The 18,620-nt window shown below is 45.4% G+C and overlaps 1 protein-coding gene across 1 annotated transcript; it reads left to right on the top strand.

Annotated features, from left to right (window-relative positions):
* The first annotated feature begins 5,907 nt into the window (after positions 1-5,907).
* LOC142893648 (heparan sulfate glucosamine 3-O-sulfotransferase 2-like) lies at positions 5,908-13,342 on the top strand. The gene is made up of 2 exons (XM_076034438.1): positions 5,908-7,171; positions 11,885-13,342. The coding sequence occupies exons 1-2, from the start codon at positions 6,669-6,671 to the stop codon at positions 12,501-12,503; spliced, it is 1,122 nt and encodes a 373-aa protein (XP_075890553.1). The 5' UTR covers positions 5,908-6,668; the 3' UTR covers positions 12,504-13,342.
* The last annotated feature ends 5,278 nt before the right edge of the window (positions 13,343-18,620 follow it).

The raw sequence follows: 18,620 nt of genomic DNA on the forward strand, positions 1-18,620 counted from the left end.
AGATGTGGGATCAAGCAAAATATCAGAAAAAGGAGATTGACTTGAGAGTGGATGGCTTAAATTTGCTGATGGGAGAAAAAGACTCGCAGAGTGACGTTAAAGGTAACAGCCAGTCATTTTCCAATCTATATTTTTTTGGTGGATGAAAGTGAGAAGATGGCCACATGCCATATTCTATACATCATAAAGCAGTCATTTAAGTATTTGCAGCAATATGCTTTCTCATCCCTGAATCCAATAAAATCTTACACACTAGGGCCTTTAAAACTTTATTTAGATAATCCAGATTTAAATATTAGCAACCCATATCAATTTTTATTTTTGCACTATTACTACATTGCTTGTCTGTTTTGAGAAGGTTGGGTCATGCAATTTCATGAAAAATACCAACAAAACAATTTAATAAATGTTAGCAACAATATTTTTTGCAAATATTTTTCATTTGTACTAAAACATTAACAGCATAGAGTACAAGAAGAAGCCGTCGATGGCCTTGTTTAAATTGCATTCAAATCAACAAATGTTTCATTAAAATATCAACATGAAGCAATTCTGCCATTACAATAATAAAATAAACAAATACAATGGAGGTTATAGTTCAGTTTCCCGAAGAGACTTGTCAATAGAATTGATATAAACAAGTCAAGTCAAATAACTAAAGTCCATCTTTCAGTCACTTCAGATGCACGCCAATTTTGTCAGCCCCAGCTGTAAGAGAGAGAGAGAGGGAGAGAGAGAGAGAGAGAGAGAGAGAGAGAGAGGGAGAGGGAGAGTGAGAGAGAGAGAGAGAGAGAGGGAGAAAGAGAGGGGGGGGGGGTCACCATGAAACCCAACAATGACTCAGTACATTCAATGTCTAGACAAGTTGCATTTTCAACAGTGAAGGCTGCAGGGCTGGAGAGAAGCAATGCCAAAACGTTTGTTCGCCCCCTAGTGGCAGGCCGCAGCACATGCCATATCGACGTAACTACTGCGTAACTTGTCACATTACGGTTTGTTTTTCTCTCTGTTCAAGTTCAACTGCCTAAATGCAAGTATTATATAGCTAATTTCATATAATAGCTGCAACAATTGCAACACACAACTGAATAATTACATAGAACTAACTGATAAGTGCTTACCTCTTTACAGACCTTCTTCTGGGCTTCCTTATTTCGAGGGCACTTTAACAGCCCTGTATTCTCGTAAAACAGACATTCCACAAGGAGCTGGATCTCATGTCTTTCGATGTTTCGGTGCTGCGGTAAAACGTATGCTTTGTCAAAAGTGTGATGCATGGCCACGAGAACCAGCTTCTTCCACTCTTGTTCTTAGGGGGGAAAAGAAAGAAAGTCAAGCGTTTGCATCACGATCACAAAAGAAATTTGTTTGTTCTCGCAACATTCGTCTTTACCCTTGGCGTAAGTTAAGGCAGCTGCGATGTCACACTCAAAACGACTGACAATTGGACAGAAAAGGATGACAATGTCACTTTTCTCTTTGTCAGTAACCACCGATGCGCCTTTCTTCTTTAGCTTTTTCATAAATTTCATATGACATCCGAGGGTGTTCCCGGCCGTGGCCACCAGAATCTTCTTTTTTGTCCTGTAAGAGGAAAAGTAACTGTCAGCCTTACAGCTACATTGAAGAGCCCATTGAACCCACTTTGCGTCACTGTGGTGCAAAGCATTAGCACTTACACTATAGTTCCAGAGTGTAGAATTTGGCTTGATTTATGATTTTTACATTGGTAGAAGCTTAACATGCTGCCCATAAATACATTAATTAAACTGTATACTTGCAGTACAATAAAAGTAATTTGGTTTTCCTCTCCTTCGAATGGTTTCGCATATACAAACAGTATGAATATACATAAAGCAATAAGGTCTTGCGAAGGAAGCCCACCTGACAATGCCTTAAACACGGAACGCACTGTCAGACGGGCTTCTTTAAAAAATTTTACACACTGGACCTTGAATTCCAAACCACATCCTCTGGGTGTGTTGATCCAGGAAGAGAAACTCAATTCACATTTGAGTGTCTGACTTAACACAGTTCTCTTTAATTGTATGATAAAGTCATTTGAAATCACTGAAGAAACACCTTACAGAATATCAATTTTAAAAAAAAGAAAAAGAAAAAAAGAGAGGTGTTGCTCTGGAGCTCCTGGAAAAAGTTTCATGAAAATATTCAAAGGTTCAATATTATACTTATTCTCTGAAAGTGAAAAAAAAAAAAAATGTTTTGTTTCCATAGCATTTCAATGTTGGACTGTAATGTTGAATGGAAGAAAAAAAATAAAATAAATAAAAATAAACATTGGTTACCTTTGCAGCCATTTCTGGTACGGCTGATATTCTGAGCCATGTTCCACAGACCAATTTGAAGTATGTGTGCACCTAGTTTGAACCAACCTGTTCTTCCACTCTGCGTTCAGCAAGTCAGTTGTTGTCGTAGAAGTTCTACAACTCCTCCCAGAGGAGTGTGAGCCGCCATGCTGAATTTTATTTATGGTTGCAACAGTGTCACAAATCCTAGCAGTATATTATTTTGTTTGTTGTTTGTTTGTTTGCTATGTATTGTGGCCCGTAAAATCAATGGAACAAACAAAACAAATAAACAAACATACACCCTCTCCCCCTCCCCCCCCAAAAAAGCAACGCGCTAAAGTATGCGAGTAGTATTACAATACACTTTCATCGTCGGCGACCTTCACCTGTTAGGCCTGCTCGACATCTATAGGCTGTTGTTCCCCCCGCCGAGAAGTGATTGCTAACATAATGACGCAATAACATCGTCAAACTACAACAACAAGCCGGAGTCTCGGTGTTCAGCTGTACTTACATTGTGTTGTCTTGCAATGTTGTTGGCTCATATCAGGACGGCGTCGCACCAAAAGTGGGGCGCACAAACAAACACACGCAGTTAGAGAGCCTCGGACGCTTCCGCTTTCGCTTTACAGCGAAGAAAAGAAAAAAGTCAAGTCACGTCAGTGCCGCTATCTGACCTGCAGATGTCAGTCACGTGTTATTTTTGGTTAATCGTCGGTCAGTCGTCCGCTTCGGATATGTTATATTATATTATTCATTCATTCATCTTCCATACCCGCTTATTCCCGAGCTCAGGGTCACGGGGGTCTGCTGGAGCCTATCCCAGCTGTCATAGGGCGAAGGCAGGGGACACCCTGGACAAGTCGCCAGTTCATCGCAGGGCCTATATTATATTATATTATATTATATTATATTATATTATATTATATTATATTATATTATATTATATCATATTATATTATATGTATTCTATACATATATTAAGAAGAAGAAGCAGGTATTGAAAATGGATAGATGGATGAATACTGTGACATGTATGATTGAAAAAAACAAAACAAATAAATAATAGACACAATAAAACACAATAAAATGTATTGGACAAATGCTTAAAATGATTTCCTTAAACTTGCAAGGAATAAGAGCAATTATAATAGTAACAAACAACAATATACACAAATAACAAATACAAACACAATTGGACTAAAACAAATAAACAGCGTCAGTAAATCGCAGTCAATCACAGCAGATATCACCTGAGATTAATTGTTATGTTTTGCATGTCTCTGATTTGCATCTTGTGTATCTTCTTCTCAATCAGACGTCTAACATTAACATGTCTTGGTCACCAAATGGTGTCCACATGATTTTGGGTAGGTGCTCCCTGCTTCTGATGCTGAGTGTCACTGAAGTAGACAGAAAAGGTCAGGACTGACTCAATGCAACAAGGGAGAACATTTTTGAACGAAAAACAGAAATGAAAAAAAAAAAGCCGACAACATAAGGTGCTCAGTCTGAGCAGGAAGTGCAGGTGCTGATGGGTAAAATAGTTAATATTCTGTGGCAGGGTCGGCCCCTGAGACTGACCTCAACAGGCTGTTTTATTCGAAGAGAGTGTTTAATTGACATGCAGAAGCAAAGATTAATTGAAAATAAAAGCCGCAGTGATTGCAATAGAAGGGCCTTTGTGTGCACGCTGCGGGTGCAAGACCTGCTGGAGTCACTCTTCATCAGTCTGATGTAAATTTGCTGGAATGTGGTCCATGTCTGCACCTGGCGTCTGATCCGTCACTCAAAGCAGAATTTCTCTAAATTCCTTCTAACAATGAAGGCAAAAGTCATTGATCTTTTGCAATTTAACAGCTGATTCATATTTAATTCCCCTCTCTGGAGTTCTTAGCTTTTCAAGCCGAGCAATCTGTTGCGTGAAACAACAGCAAAGCAAGTCCTTCCAATTTCACCCTGTCTGCCGTCGCGATGACAGGAAACAAGATGTATGCTCTGAAAATTAATATAGCGCTAAAGAGACTTTTCATGTCAGCCTCCGTCATGATAAAACAAGTTACTTGACTTGTTTTAAGCGCACTCAGCAGAGGCCATTAGAGAGTTTAATCACCGAGCGACACTGCTAAGGCTTTGCGGGCCTTTTCTCCGCACCCTGGGGTTTGATTTACCCGCCCTCTTCCCCAGGAAAAATCTCATTCACGAGACAGATTGCTGAGCGGGCCTCTCCGACCGGCCCCTATAAATCATTTTTTTAATCAGAGGCCTCTGAGATTAGGCGCAGATACCCTCGGGAGCGCCGCTGTGACACCTCAACTCCTCCCAGCGCCTCTCTGCAGTCCTGGGAGTTTTTTATCGTCTTCTGTTTGCTCCTCGGGCTTGTCTGCGTTTGTATCAGTCATGGGGAAACTAAGAGGGATGACCTCTTGCCTGTGCTCACACCAACACACTGAAGCCTTATAGCCTGCCAGGATTAACCGGCCAAAGCGGCTGAAATGCTGCCCAGAACACCCAGCATCCTCTTACTGGATCAACTGGTTAGTGGCCATTTAAAAGGTTTTAAATTAAGAGCACCCATGCTTTGAATCCTTAAAACTACAGTATTTCAGCTCAGACTCTGTTTAATTGCTGCATATCTTTAGGCTAGATAATGTGCTTGCCCGACAGCACAACTTCCACTTTGCGCTGGTAAATTCATAAAGCATTTTCCAGAAATGATGTCCCGAGAGACCACAACAGGAAGAAGCAGTGTCAGAGATTTTTCTCGATCGCTCAAATTCTCACCAGACATCACGAGAGAGACATCAGATCCTGAAATAAGACCCTTAAAGGCCCAGTGTGTAAAATTCTATTGGCTAAAAATATAAACATGTTTTAGTTACATGAAGGCACCGAATACAACTAACTGTTCTTCTGTGTTTTCATTTGTTAATGATAAGGATTCATCTCTTCATAGAAGTCAGGTTTCTCTGCATGAGTGTGTGAGTGCGAAAATCCAAAATTGAACTTCACCATCACGACTTTGCCTGAGCTTTGTTTGAAAGATGTGTGCTGGATAAATTTTGTTGCTGTTTTCTTTTCAATTTTTCCACTGTAGAGCACATCCACAATTACTTTATTGCTTTGTCCTTCAGCTGTGTTTTATCTGCTTCCTTAGGCCACTTTACTAGTATTCACATAAAGAATGTAAGGAAGCGACTATATTGTGCCAATGTGGAACTACATTAGAATGAGATGTTGATCTGCTCCAGGGGATCAACGCTCAGATTGTTTTTAATTTTTTTTTTTTAATTTTGTGAAATCAGGAAACATTAAAAATAAATAAATAAATAAATAAATAAAACAGAGACAAACAACAGACTAACTCTTCACTGATTAGAGAAAAATGTGTGCAGGGTGAGGCTGAAGGCTTTTTTTTAGTTGCAGTACCTTCTCCTACCACTGGTTGTAGCTACATCTTACGCAATGGGGCCTTTGATAAACTTTCCTGTTACCGAGTTAGACGAACAAAAATATTCGAGCCAGTCTTTAAAGGTTCTACTAGGTAGGTTAGGTATTAGCTAGGTACTCCTTTTCATTGACAGCCAGTCTTTTTTTTAGCCTTTTTACAACCGTGGTTGCGCTCCCTGCTAGCCAAACAATAGAATGTATAGAATAGCGTTGTCCTCCTTTTTTAAAACCAAACACTCGGTCCATTATTACGTACAGTCAATGGCCTTGCAAAACCTGGCAGTCACTAAACTAGCATGGTTAAGAGTAAGGGTGGGTGCACCACCTATTGTCCGGAGGGTGTAACAGCTGCAAAAGAATGGCAGTTGTCTGAGAGCCCAGTGGACTAGGTGGTTGTGAGGCTGCAGCTCTCTGAGGATGGATGGCGGTGCTGCTGTTTTCTCTCCCTGCCTCCCAAACCATCAGATCCGTTTCCACAAACCGCCCTGAGCCACAAGCAGCAAAACCTCCAGCTGGGGAAGCGAGAGGAGTCCCACCACAGAGAGGAGAGTGCTGCTGACTACTTTTCCAAGCGAGGACGCTCTGACGTCACGGTGCCCAAGTATATTTCTCCGTCGCTCCACCGGCTCGGTGCTGTCAGTGTGCGCGCACATCTCCTCTGCCTCTTGCTGTTGCGTGATGGCGAGCGAGGCGACGTGCGGGAGACTCTGGTCTCGTTCCAGGACACGGCTTGGGGCGCACGCTCGGCTGGAGTGTGGCATTGCGCGCGATGGGAGTGACGGAACGTGCGGGAGTTGTTCGTTTACGCGGTCAGTCAAGTGATTAAAAGAAGAAGCAGAAGAAGAAACCAGAAAGGAAAAAAAAAAACCCGACCCCTCATCCAGAAAACCATGCGCCATCCATGGAGAGATGGCATGCGCGCTCCTCCTCGGTCGACTTTTCCCCTTCACGCACCGGCTCACGAGAACGTCCATCTGCGTGCTCTCACTCTTCCTGTCCTACCTGTGCTACTGCGCGCTCTTCCCCGCCGACACAGTCATGCACGGACCAGGTGATCCGACGCCCGGCTGCCTGCGCGCCCAGGCTGACGGAGCCAAGAGGCGCATACGGAAGTCGCTGTCCTGTGCGCAGCCGCTGGATGCGCTGCCGAGCAGCGACGACGCGCCGCCGCCGCCGCCGCTCAGAGGCGGCCAGAGAGCCGCCCCGACGGCCAGGAACGACACCCCCAGTCCGCCACTTGGCAACCTGAAGTTTGGCAATAAAAAGTTACCCAACGCCATCATAGTCGGCGTGAAGAAGGGCGGCACCAGAGCCGTGCTGGAGTTCATCCGGATCCACCCGGACGTGCGCGCCGCTGGCACCGAGACGCACTTCTTCGACAGGAACTACGACAGAGGACTGGAGTGGTACAGGTGCGTGTCTCTCTTGAGTCTGCACAGGTGCAGCGACAGTTCAGGGCCAAGCAGGGAAGAGCAGGGCTTCCTGTGACGTCATTACACGCCCGTGGACACAAGTCGCAGCGAGTAAAGATTGCCCGGGCGAGCCAAACAAAGCAGGAGAGAAGGTATAGAACTAAGAGGAGATGATAGTATAACAGTGTGGAATTGTTTGACAGCTGTCAGCAACTTTTTTTTTTTTGCTTGCTATCAAATTATTATGAAAGTTCTTCTTCATCTTTCTCAAAATTTAGAGGCCCAGTGTGTAAGATTTAGCAGCATCTAGCGTCATAGCTAGCTATAGATGAGGCTTACAGAGACATCAATGAATGAATTGCCGGAGATACGGAGATATCAATGAATACAGACATGAATATATGTCAATGAATGATTTGCCGCCAGACCTGTTCACCAAAGTCCTGACAAACCTGCTGCCTTCCTTCCGTATTTATTTATTTATTTATTTTACTGTTTACTGTTATCTGTTGTTTTCTGATGTTGCACTTGGTCCCATTTTACAGAAGAAACCTAGAAAGGTGGTTGCACAATATAGCCACCTTCTCAGAAGGGGACAATTGTACAAGCAATGATGTTAGCAAATAAAAGCACAACAGTAAAGTGTTTTAGTGACTTTATGTTACTGACTCATTTCCGCATTGTCCTACTCCGACAATGCATTTTAAATCCAACAGATTGCGGGAAATTGTTCCACGCAGGGCCTAAATAATATTGTTGCGTTTCAACCTGCTCCCATCTTCTGGCTCGCTCTCCTGTTCACTTCACACACACACACACACGCACACGCACACGCACACACACACACACACACACACACACACACACACACACACACACACACAAACACACACACACGCAGAGTTCTGGACCGGATTTTGCCTTGAAATTATCGATTGACAGATCTTTGCCTGCGGCCTCATATCTTATAATCTTATAATTTAAACGATCTCCGAGCATATTTAGCTTTCATCAGCTAAAGAATAAATAAATAAATACGTCCTTTCCATAATTCAAAAAGAGGCGAAGGGTGTCCTGCGCCTCCTGCCAGTTTTATTTGGACAAGCGCCTCTGGAATTTCAAACCACTCTTTGCACCGTATCAGTCGCTGTATGTTAAACACTGGGATTTATTCTGGACACTTCCATCTTTCCCCTCACTGGGCCTACACTGTGTACTTTATGATTTTTTTTGCAGTGGGGGTAAAGATTCTGTACGTGTTTTCTGCAGTCTCCCTCTCGCTCTTCACTCGTTCCTTATTCTCGTTGGGAGGTGACTTCAGAGGCCGAGCTGTGTTTGCACTGGCACAACAGTGGCCTTCTCCTTCGCCGTGCACTGGATTGCACTTCAACCGGTTCCTCATGCAAAAAAAAGAAAAGGCAGCCTGTTGAGGTGATGGGAACAGGCTGTCATATGAGCTATTGCCTTGTTGGTAGACGGCAATTAAAATCGACTGCCATGCTAAATGATTTATTGGGTATTAGAATGCCACTCCAGCCTCTAATTTGGGCCGCAGGCAGGAGTTTTTTCTCACATTCCGTCCACGGAACATCCGCATCATTATTTCAGCTCCTTAATGACGGATTTACATCAGAAATACAGCTTTCGTAATATAAATAAACAAATAAATTAACCGATAAATAAACATTGTCCGAGTGCGCTGTGCAAAACAGATCAATAGCAAAAAAAACCAACACAATTCACCGTTAATGATCAGCTGTCGTGCTGCCTGTAGGAGGGACGTGCATCGTGCACATCATAAAATAATCACGGAGCGGAGAGACGAACGCTCTCCCTCGGCTAATTGGCGCTCTTTCTGGACGGTCGGCAGGCTGAAGCCCTTTCATCTGGCGGGATGTGTCTCAGAGACGTGGCCCGGCGCCCATTAACCGCCGCCGTGACTGTCAGCTGTCAGCGCTGACACTCACGCAAAGGTCAAACGCCAACTCGGCCGACTGGCGAGCGCGGCTCTCAGAACAAACAGTTTGCTGCTCTGAAACTCTCTCGTGTACACCGATCAATAAAGGCCAAAGTACTGCCGGGAAAGTGGAGATTCCATACTAAGTCCAGACATGAAGTCCGGTGCCGGTCCTGTTGTTCTGAGGCTTTATAATATCAGCTAATATTGAGAAGCAGGGAGAAAGAAAAAACAATACGGTGCGTTGATAAAGTGTCTTTTTGCAGAAACCCAGGATCTTGTCACATTTGGAAAGGGTTGTTCCACAGCTCGGCCTCGGAGGTTCGCAAAAGTACCTGGAGGGTGAAGGTGTGGTACCTGTGAGACTTAAGAGCCCATTGTGATGTCACAAAGGCTTGATTTCCCAGCCTTTTTTGGCTTTAGGATGCACTTTTTGAAAAGCCTGACTCGATTCTGGGCCGTTTTTTTCACCGACGGTGCCGATTCTTGTCAGTGAAAACGGTTTTGCCTGGTAACTGAGTCTTGTCGCAAAAAAGAAAAAAAAGTCATGTGACATCTCATAACGTCCACTCACATCAGCTGATCTCCCTCTATAGGTGTGACAGGTCTATCAAATCCGCCACGGTGGCCAAACCGCCTGCAGTGTGACGTTCTGGAGGAGAGAGAAAGTCAAGGCCAAACTCGTCTCAGCTGATGCTGTTTTATTTTTTTGGACCTGCTTTCGCATTCCAAATCGCCTTCTTCATCCAGTGCTTGTTTGTTTATTGTCCTCATATTGATAACTGATCATTTATGATAATATGTAAACGTTTCAGTCCAGAGCAATGGACACTGATTCAACAGAAGGGAGACCAAAAACCTCCAGTGACAAAGAGAAACTGTGGTGTTTGGGCGTAAGCTCTCCATCCGCAGTGCTGAGTGTTGAGGTTGTTATCAATGAAAATAAAATAAAATCAGCTCTCATTAAATTTTTAGGTTTCGCTGCAGGCAGACTAACCTCAAATTCCCGCCTACACTCTCTCTTCCTGTCCTCAAACTTTAAACCTTTACTTGGAAACTTCTTTTTTTGTCTTTTTTTTTTTACCTGTTCTTTCAAAGACTACAGTGACCCAGTTTGCAGACCCAGAAGTAACACAAAAGGCTCTTTCAGCTACACGTGTTCTGTTTGGATTCATGGTGATTTATTACTGTGGAACCGAGCGGGGCGGATTGCAGGAGAGCTGTCTGCGAGACGAGTCTCCAGTGACAAGAGACTGCAGCGACTTTGCATCGCAGCGCCTTTAATCACAAGCGTGGAGAGACCAAAGAGGAGGCTCTCACCCTACACACTGCACTGGAGCCGTGTGTGTGTGTGTGTGTTTCTGTCCTGATACACACCCTATGCACAAGTGAACGCGAGGACGCTGCGTCCTTTTCCCAGAGATTTTAATTGCATTTCTGTGAATTTTAAAGGCCCGTATTGTGCAAAATCCACTTGAAGGCGGTGAAGGAAATGCAGCGTCAACAAGCAACTTGTTTCTGCAGAAGTTTCGAGGGAGATCAGCTCATGCAGCCTTGAACGGATGTGCACATTCATTTCTTCCAGCGTCAGTCTCACTCTCCTCCTGTGCGTCACGAGCAATGTGTCAACTTTTAAAGGTCCCATATTGTGCAGATACATTAGAGATGTATATCTTAAATATTGAAAAAAACACAAACTAGCAATGGCAGCGATCATGAACCGAGGACATCATTATTATTATCCATCCACCCATCTGTCCATCCATGTCATACCTGCTTCCTCCTGCACTCAGGTTCCGGGGGTGAGGAGGGTCTGCTGGAGCCGCTCCCAGCGGCCTGCTTCATTATTACACATCATCCTTGAAATTCAATTGACCTTCATTTGGAAAATTAAGAAAGTGTGCCCGAAAGCATTGCACTCCTGGAAATCAGGTGTTTGTGATGTCACAAAGGGATTTGACACCATGCTGAAACATCTGCCTGGTTAGCAAGGACGCCGTCAGCCAGGTGTTGGCTCTGCCCACTGAGAGTGCCTTCTTTTTTTGTGTCCTTCCAAGCAAAAAATGATGTGTGTGTTTTAGCAAAATGAGCTGTTTTCTGAGTAAAGTCCCCATCTGATGCCAGGGTGGGAAAAAAGTGGAAAAAAAAACAAAGATCAGAAAATGGGCTGAATGTGGAAACTGCCGGCTTTGTCAGACCGAGTGTGTGTTTAATTCAATATGCGGCCCTTTAAAGGTCCAGTGTGAATAATTTAGCCTGGTTTATGGTTGTTATATTGGTAAAGGTGTGGAATTGGTAAAGTGTTTTGGTACTGGTTTTCCTACCCATAGAACAGTTTTTACTTATATGATAAATGGTGATTGGACAGCACTTATAGAGTGCTTTCCAGCACCTTCTCAGTACCCTAGAGCGCTTTGCAATGCCCTCTCGTTCACCCATCCACCATATTTCTTAGGAATCTGGTGCGGACAATCCAGTCCGCCTGACAGCACATTTTGTATTTGGGGTGACCGCTCACGTAATCAAATAAACCAGCAAAGAAGAAGGTGGAGAAGGTAGGTTTATGTGGACAGGTCACGGTAGATCACTGGCAAACTTGGGAGAGGGAGGGTGAGAGGGTGAGCGCTGCAATCTAAAATGTAACCACTTGATGTCGCTGTTTCTTCTCAAAAGCTGCAAATATTACACACTTAACCTTCAAAGTTCCCGTTAAGAAGCTCAATGAACTGTTTCCTCGTGTCTGTCTCCGCACGCAGAGGCTTAATGCCAAGGACCCTGGAAAGCCAGATCACCATGGAGAAGACGCCCAGCTACTTTGTGACGAGGGAGACGCCCCAGCGGATCTCAACCATGTCCCGCGACACCAAGCTCATCGTGGTGGTGCGCGACCCCGTCACCCGTGCCATCTCCGACTACACGCAGACCTTGTCCAAGACCCCCGAGCTGCCCAGCTTCCAGGAGCTGGCCTTCAAGAACCAGAGCCTGGGCACGGTGGACACGTCGTGGAACGCCATCCGCATCGGCCTGTACGCGCTGCACCTGGAGAACTGGCTGCGCCACTTCCCGCTGGCGCAGATCCACTTCGTGAGCGGCGAGCGGCTCATCGCCGACCCGGCGGGCGAGCTGGCGCGGCTGCAGGACTTCCTGGGCCTGAAACGCATCGTGACCGACAAGCACTTCTACTTCAACCGCACCAAGGGCTTCCCGTGCCTGAAGAAGCCCGAGAGCAGCGGCTGGCCGCGCTGCCTGGGCAAGTCCAAGGGCCGAACTCACGTGCAGATCGACCGCGATGCCATTGAGCAGCTGCGCGACTTCTACCGGCCGCACAACGACAAGTTCTACGAGATGGTGGGCCACGACTTCAAGTGGGATTAGCAGGGTCGGTGTTCTTTTCCCGCGGAACATGTGAAGCGAGCGGACAAAGAGGTCGGGGCGACGTAGCAGAGTTGAAGGCGGCGGTGGCACTTTTTATTTCATTTTTCATTACTTTTGCGCTTCAGCATTCTGTTTGTTGCCCGATGGACAGCCCCCCTAGTCCCCCTCCTTTCATCTGCCGGATCACATGGTTGTTTCTGTCGCTGCCTCTGTGCTGTTATTGCTGACCGGATCCCACCCTGCCACCCCTTCCCCCACCTTATCCGTTTGCTGACTGGTTTATTAGAAAAGTGAAAATTCCAGGGAAAGGGGGATTAGTTCCTCTTAAAAACTTGCCTCAGTAATCAAGGCAGGGCTTGAAAGCGAGACCTTGGGAAATGTCAGCCGAGTCTTCAGGGAGAGTGCCGGGGAATTAAGCCGCGGCACTGCGGTGGCAAATCTGAAGTGTGGAAAACTCGCGACGCCGCTGCAAGAAAAAAAAAAAAAACGTCCAGTATCGCTGACTGTCTGTCTCATCGCTTCCTTTTCAGGGCGGCGGGCAGGGTGAGGTTTTCCTCCCTCCTTCATCCCCAGCATGATAAGTTTAGCCGTGGCCACACAGCCGTTCACTTTGTCGTCTGTGCTTCGTGTCAGTGAATCCAAGCTGCTTTATTTTTGGTTAAGAAAAAAAAAAGTATTTAGGCACAGCCACGCTGCTTCTCCGCAAAGACGAAATAAAGAAAAACAGCACAAGTGTCAGAGAAAGATGCTTATTTAAACAAAAAACAAAACACAGCTTGTGTGACATGAATGGAAACTTGGGGATCACAATGATCCCGCAGTTTTCATTGTACATTCCCGTGGGTACTGACAATAAAGTTGCTTTGCCTCTCCCTTCTAAAAACTCTATACCAAATATTTCCCTTTGTCTTCTTTTTTTTGTCAAAAAAAGCAATTTGTTTGACGGGTAAATTAGCGTAATTCTAACTCTGCTGCGTAACCTAGCAACCACACAAGCTTCTAATGAGGCAACCAGTTGTCCGGATTTATTCTCTCTGGCCCGGCTCGCAGAATCGCACCCGATTCAGACTCTCTGTATTATTGACTTGTGAAAAACACACCCCATGTCACTCTTTCGTGTGCACTGGCGGGGGAAAAATGATCAGACTTCAGACGGTCGTTGCAACACAGATGAAGAAACCCACCTCCCGAGTCCGAGAGCCTTCTGTAAAGGTCTGGGTTTTTTTTTTCGTGCTTCCGTGCTGCTTGCTGGATGAGTCGGAGTAGGTGTGAGGAATTTCAATCACTTTTTCAAAGACAAAGCACGGAACACCTCGCCTTGGCAGCCGATCAAATACGTTTTCAGGACTGGAGCGTCACGTGGCTGCAGTGAAAAGTTTAGATTTGGCTACGCGGCATGAGTGCTGATGCCTGCATGGGCTGCAGCAACACACAGAGAATCACAAAACTCCATTGTCCTGCACTTTATCTTATGATCCCTGCAGGGAAACAAGTCTGACAGCCTTTCAGAACTTTTGACATGTCATTTGACAGGTTTTGACCCACAAGTTCTCTTCATTTGACAGTTATAAACACAGCAATAAACACAGTGCAAGTGCACTTGGGAAGGTGGTCTTGAGATTTCTGTGTAGCCGGACATGGGTTTAGGCGCGGTAGCAACTGTGCCTGCTGCACGTGCGGGAACTGTGTCTGAGACCACAGCTCCCGTGGCTTTATTATTATAAGGTCATTATTATGCCGAAGCATAATGAAAACATCTCAGGGCACTTAACGTGTCCATCACACTCTCAGAAACCTAGCGAGAGCAGGAACTGGGGAACAATAATCTCAAAAAAAAAACAAAGATCTGCCATCTAGTGGTCAGATTTTAGATTGCAGTGCTCACCCTCTCACCCTCCCTCTCCCGAGCTTGCCAGTCAACTATGGCGGGCAGCGTACACAAACCTAGATACCTCGTCCACCTTCTTCTTTGTTGGTTTATTTGAAGACGCGAGCAGTTACACTAAATATGAAACTGGCTATCAGTTGGGCTGGATTGTTCACACCGGCTTCCATCGAAATATGGCAACGACCCTCGCCCTATATATGTTCTTATATATAAGAACCATTCTGTGTGTAGGAAAAACAAACTACTGTTGTAGTACTGTAAGCATATGCTTTTATTAATATATTTACAGGCAGTATATTACACTTTTACCAATATAAAAAATCATAAATCAGGCCAAATTTTACAAACTGGACCTTTAAGAGGCAAAAACCTTGTGCAGGCCGCTACTCTCAAGTCAATGGTGGAAGTTCATTCATCCTAGCCAGAGAGAAAGGAGTCGGGAAACACAGAAGACGTTTAGGTTTTATTCGATATCAAGAGGAGAACGAGGACAGAACCGTAAGGACCAGCAGGGCAGCAGATCGTGCTCGATTCCGTGTCGGCCGCGGTTGTAGCAACAGGTGTCGAGCTGCCGATGCCAGCGGCTGCGGTCGGATCCGGAGTGCGCAGCTCCGGTGGCAGGTGGAGAGAGTGACGGAGCAGCAAAACTCCAGCTGCACCGCAAGAGCATCACGACGGCTGTGCGGAGTCAATGTTGAAGCTTGAAATCCATCCAGATGGCTCCGTGTTGGTGAGTCTTCACGTCAAGAAAACAACACACACAGTAATATAAGTGACTCGTGAGGCTTCACTGGATGTGTTCTTGTCTGGTCCAAACCAAAGTGGAGCAATTGCTGTGCATTGGCCGTTTTGCAAGGTGACTAACTGTATTGGCTGACAGAAGCAATCTAACGCTGGGGTGCTGCTCCAATTCAAAGATCGCCGATTGTGTCTTTGTCTATTCAGACTCGACGGCTGCGGCAGATGGATTCTTAATAGCCCAGTGTATCCCACAATGCCTTGGCACAATCTCTGGAAGAGACGCTAACCATCTTTCTTCAAGAACTGTAAACACGAAACAAGTGGAAAGACCAGCTGTCCCGGCCCAAACAGGACAGTGTCACACAACTGTTGCCAACTGCTGTTTAAGGGAAGGTTTGGTGACGTAGTACTAAATGTTGCCATTAGCAGGACCAAACACCAAAAATCAGACCTGAAGTTCTCATGAGCCCTCAGAGGTTCTGGGGTCTTTTCCTCATGGATTAAACAGTGTGATTATTCAAATATTTTAGAACTGCAAGGACATTTTAGCAGCAACGCTATTGTACCTAAATGTCTCTCGGAAAGCTAACCAGTGACTCATCTGCCCAAGTGAAAGCGGCTAACCTCAGGGTTGGTTACTGAGAGTGTGTTTCAAATCCGCCTCATTCATCAGCTGAGTTCAAAAGTGATGAAGTACGCAGCCTCTGCAAGACCACATTGATCCTCTGAATGCTGGAGCTCTGTTGAACTGAGCACATATGCAAGCAAGCAAGCGCACCAGTGCACAACGTGGCTTCACTAATGTGGAGGCAACCGTGGAGAGGGAGGCAGCCGTGCCCTGGCAGCCTCCATGACTCCGAGAATCAAAGCTTTAACTAGACGTGTAATTAACCGGCGCACGGCACTACGGGGCTCAGGACGCGAGATATAATACGCATTAAATTCTGAGTAAATTGCGATGCTGGTGAAACTCTTTTGGTCGTTCAGCGAAGAAAAACAATATTTAAAGATTTAGACGCTCTGCGTGATGGTGGAGGGGGAAGGCAGTTCCTATGATGTGCGGCTGATCGGCAGTAAGCGGAAGGCGTGTTTGAGGAGGTGATGTTGCTTTATTCTTTTCTTTTTTTTTTCTTGGAGGGAGATGGCATCTTAGATGTCTGATGCCCCTGAATAATCCCTGCAGATAAACATAGAATCAACTGAATTTTGTGATATTTGTTCAACTAAGTTCAACCATAAAGGCTGAAAAACCATTAACTCTTATATTTGCAACGTTGTTGTTGATCAATGTCTCTCAGAAAGCTTTACAGTGACTCATCTGCTAAACTGAAAGCGGTTGACTTTCAACCCATCGTCCATGCTCAGCTACTTTCCTGCGCACACAGGAAGTTACATCCACAGTCATTTCTAACAGAAGTGAACCCAGGATTAAGGTCAGCAGGGATATTTTCAAAAACATAGAATTTTTTTTGTGCCTGTTTCAGCCATTTCGTCCTCACAGAAACAGAATTTTATCGCCGCAAACACAGATTTCGCCATTCATGGTGACATCAGAGGCCAGTTTGTTGTTTTGTAAGAAGCCCGACAAAAGCATCACCTCTTTGTCTGCCTCCACTTAAAAAAAAAAAAAAAAAACCTGCGTATTTTCTGGCTCAGCAAGCTTGTTTTGTGACTTTTAGTTCACCTCTACGTGCTAACAAAGTTCCTCTCTTTGTGTGTGGTGGTAATTTCCACCTCACTGGCCATTGTTTTGTTGAGCGTTTGTTATTTGTAAATATTCATTCAGGAAAAAAAAAAATCTCCACGCACGTGTAACCCGCATCGCCCGAGTACTTGCAAGTTGAAAATGTAATTTTCTCGCTCTAAGCCGAGGCGTGCGGATTCAGCAGCCATCGACGCTCCCACAGTCTCTGCCTGTAATCACAGTGCTCACTGAAAACAACAGCAACTGCTCTATTTTAAAAATGTAAAGCGTAGGTCGGACATGTACGACATGTATACACACAGTTCACAGAGACGGCGCGAGTTCACAGAAGTGCGTCGGCAGAAGGGAGGAAGGGAGAGACTTGCTCTGCATTGAAACTCCTTTCTTCCAGCATCAGCTGCAGTTTTCAGGGTTGGTTTGTTTTTTTTCTTCTTCTATCCTGACGCTAATAATTCTCATCAATAATGATCCCACTCCACTCCCAGACAATCGTGAGACACACTGATCCTGCCGCTTATCTGCATGCCTCAGAAGTCTGTTACTTTTATCTCTGTCAAATACCACCTCATCTTAACGCCCCCCCCCGCCTACCCACCCGCATCCCCTTTTTTTTTTCGTTCCAAAACGTTGCACATAACAAAGTAGACTTTGAAGATTTTTTTTTTTTTGCTCTTCGCCAGCATACAGGAGAGAAAACACGTCGAAGTCGAGCTGAAGATGAAGACAGCGGCATTTTTTTAAAAAAATTTTTTACATTCTGCCGTGGTCAGCCTTCTCCTCTTTTTTCTTCTCATTCTTCCTTTCCTTGACTTAACTTAACTTAACTTGAACTTCTAGCAGAAGGTGTGTGTGTGTGTGTGTGTGTGTGTGTGTGTGTGGTGGTGGTGGTGGTGAGGGGGTGTCCCATGACCCGCTAGTGGACCAGACGTCTGCTTTTTCTGTTTCAATCTTTCCACGTCCGTGTCCCAACATTCATTAGACTCATAGGGTGTCCTGGCCGGGAGGAGGTGGAGGAGGTGGAGGAGGTAGAACGTGGGTGGTGTCGTCCTGCACCCCCTCTTCTTGCCCTCTCTTGTCATCATACCTCGCTGGCAGCTCATTGCAGAGTGTACACACATACACACTCACACGCGCGCACAGGTAAGCACGTCTCTGGTTGTCACCCCTGAGCGGCAGCCCTCCTCGCAGCACACATGGGTCCTAATTAGGCCTGAGGGCTGCAGAGGAGCAATTCCCCGAGAACAAGCATCAGCGGCAGCCTGATTAGACTCTGCCAGGGGGAAAGCGGCTCTCCGGAGATTGCTGGCAGGTCAAACCTCTCGCTCCATTTCTGCCTCTATGTCTCCATCTCGTGCACGCACACGCACATGCACATGCACATGCACACACACTTACACACACACACACAGAGACAGGCGTTGCAGCTCTGCTTTCTCTTCAAATATGAATCCCCCCTGGAACCGCTCCATGCAAATCACGGAATCCGTTTGCGTTTTGGCACGCCACCGCTCTGTGACCTATTTGCACTCTCAGCTAATGAGGTGCTTGTTAAGCCCAATGAGTGTTTTATTATATGGACTCGAAACTTGAAGTGGCAAAACGTTACGGCCAAAGTGTGACGCCACAAACGAAGCCGACTCCGATTTGAAAAAAAGAAAAAGAAAGAGGGTACGTTCAACGTGCTGAATGTTTCTTGACATTTTCTAATCCAAAGATTTTTTCCTCCCTCCCTAGAGAGAGTGCGCCTCATCATTTCTACTCGACGGAACGGCCTGGTATTTAT

The sequence above is a fragment of the Nelusetta ayraudi genome, unplaced genomic scaffold, assembly GCF_046127955.1.
Source record: "Nelusetta ayraudi isolate G7.1 ecotype Tasmania unplaced genomic scaffold, CSIRO-AGI_Nayr_v1 ptg000042l, whole genome shotgun sequence".
NCBI lineage: Eukaryota > Metazoa > Chordata > Actinopteri > Tetraodontiformes > Monacanthidae > Nelusetta > Nelusetta ayraudi.

Coding starts and splice junctions, on each gene's coding strand:
- LOC142893648 (XM_076034438.1), top strand. CDS start 6,669: ATGGCATGCGCGCTCCTCCTCGGTCGACTTTTCCCCTTCACGCACCGG. Junction 7,172..11,884: donor AGAGGACTGGAGTGGTACAG/GTGCGTGTCTCT, acceptor CTCCGCACGCAG/AGGCTTAATGCCAAGGACCC.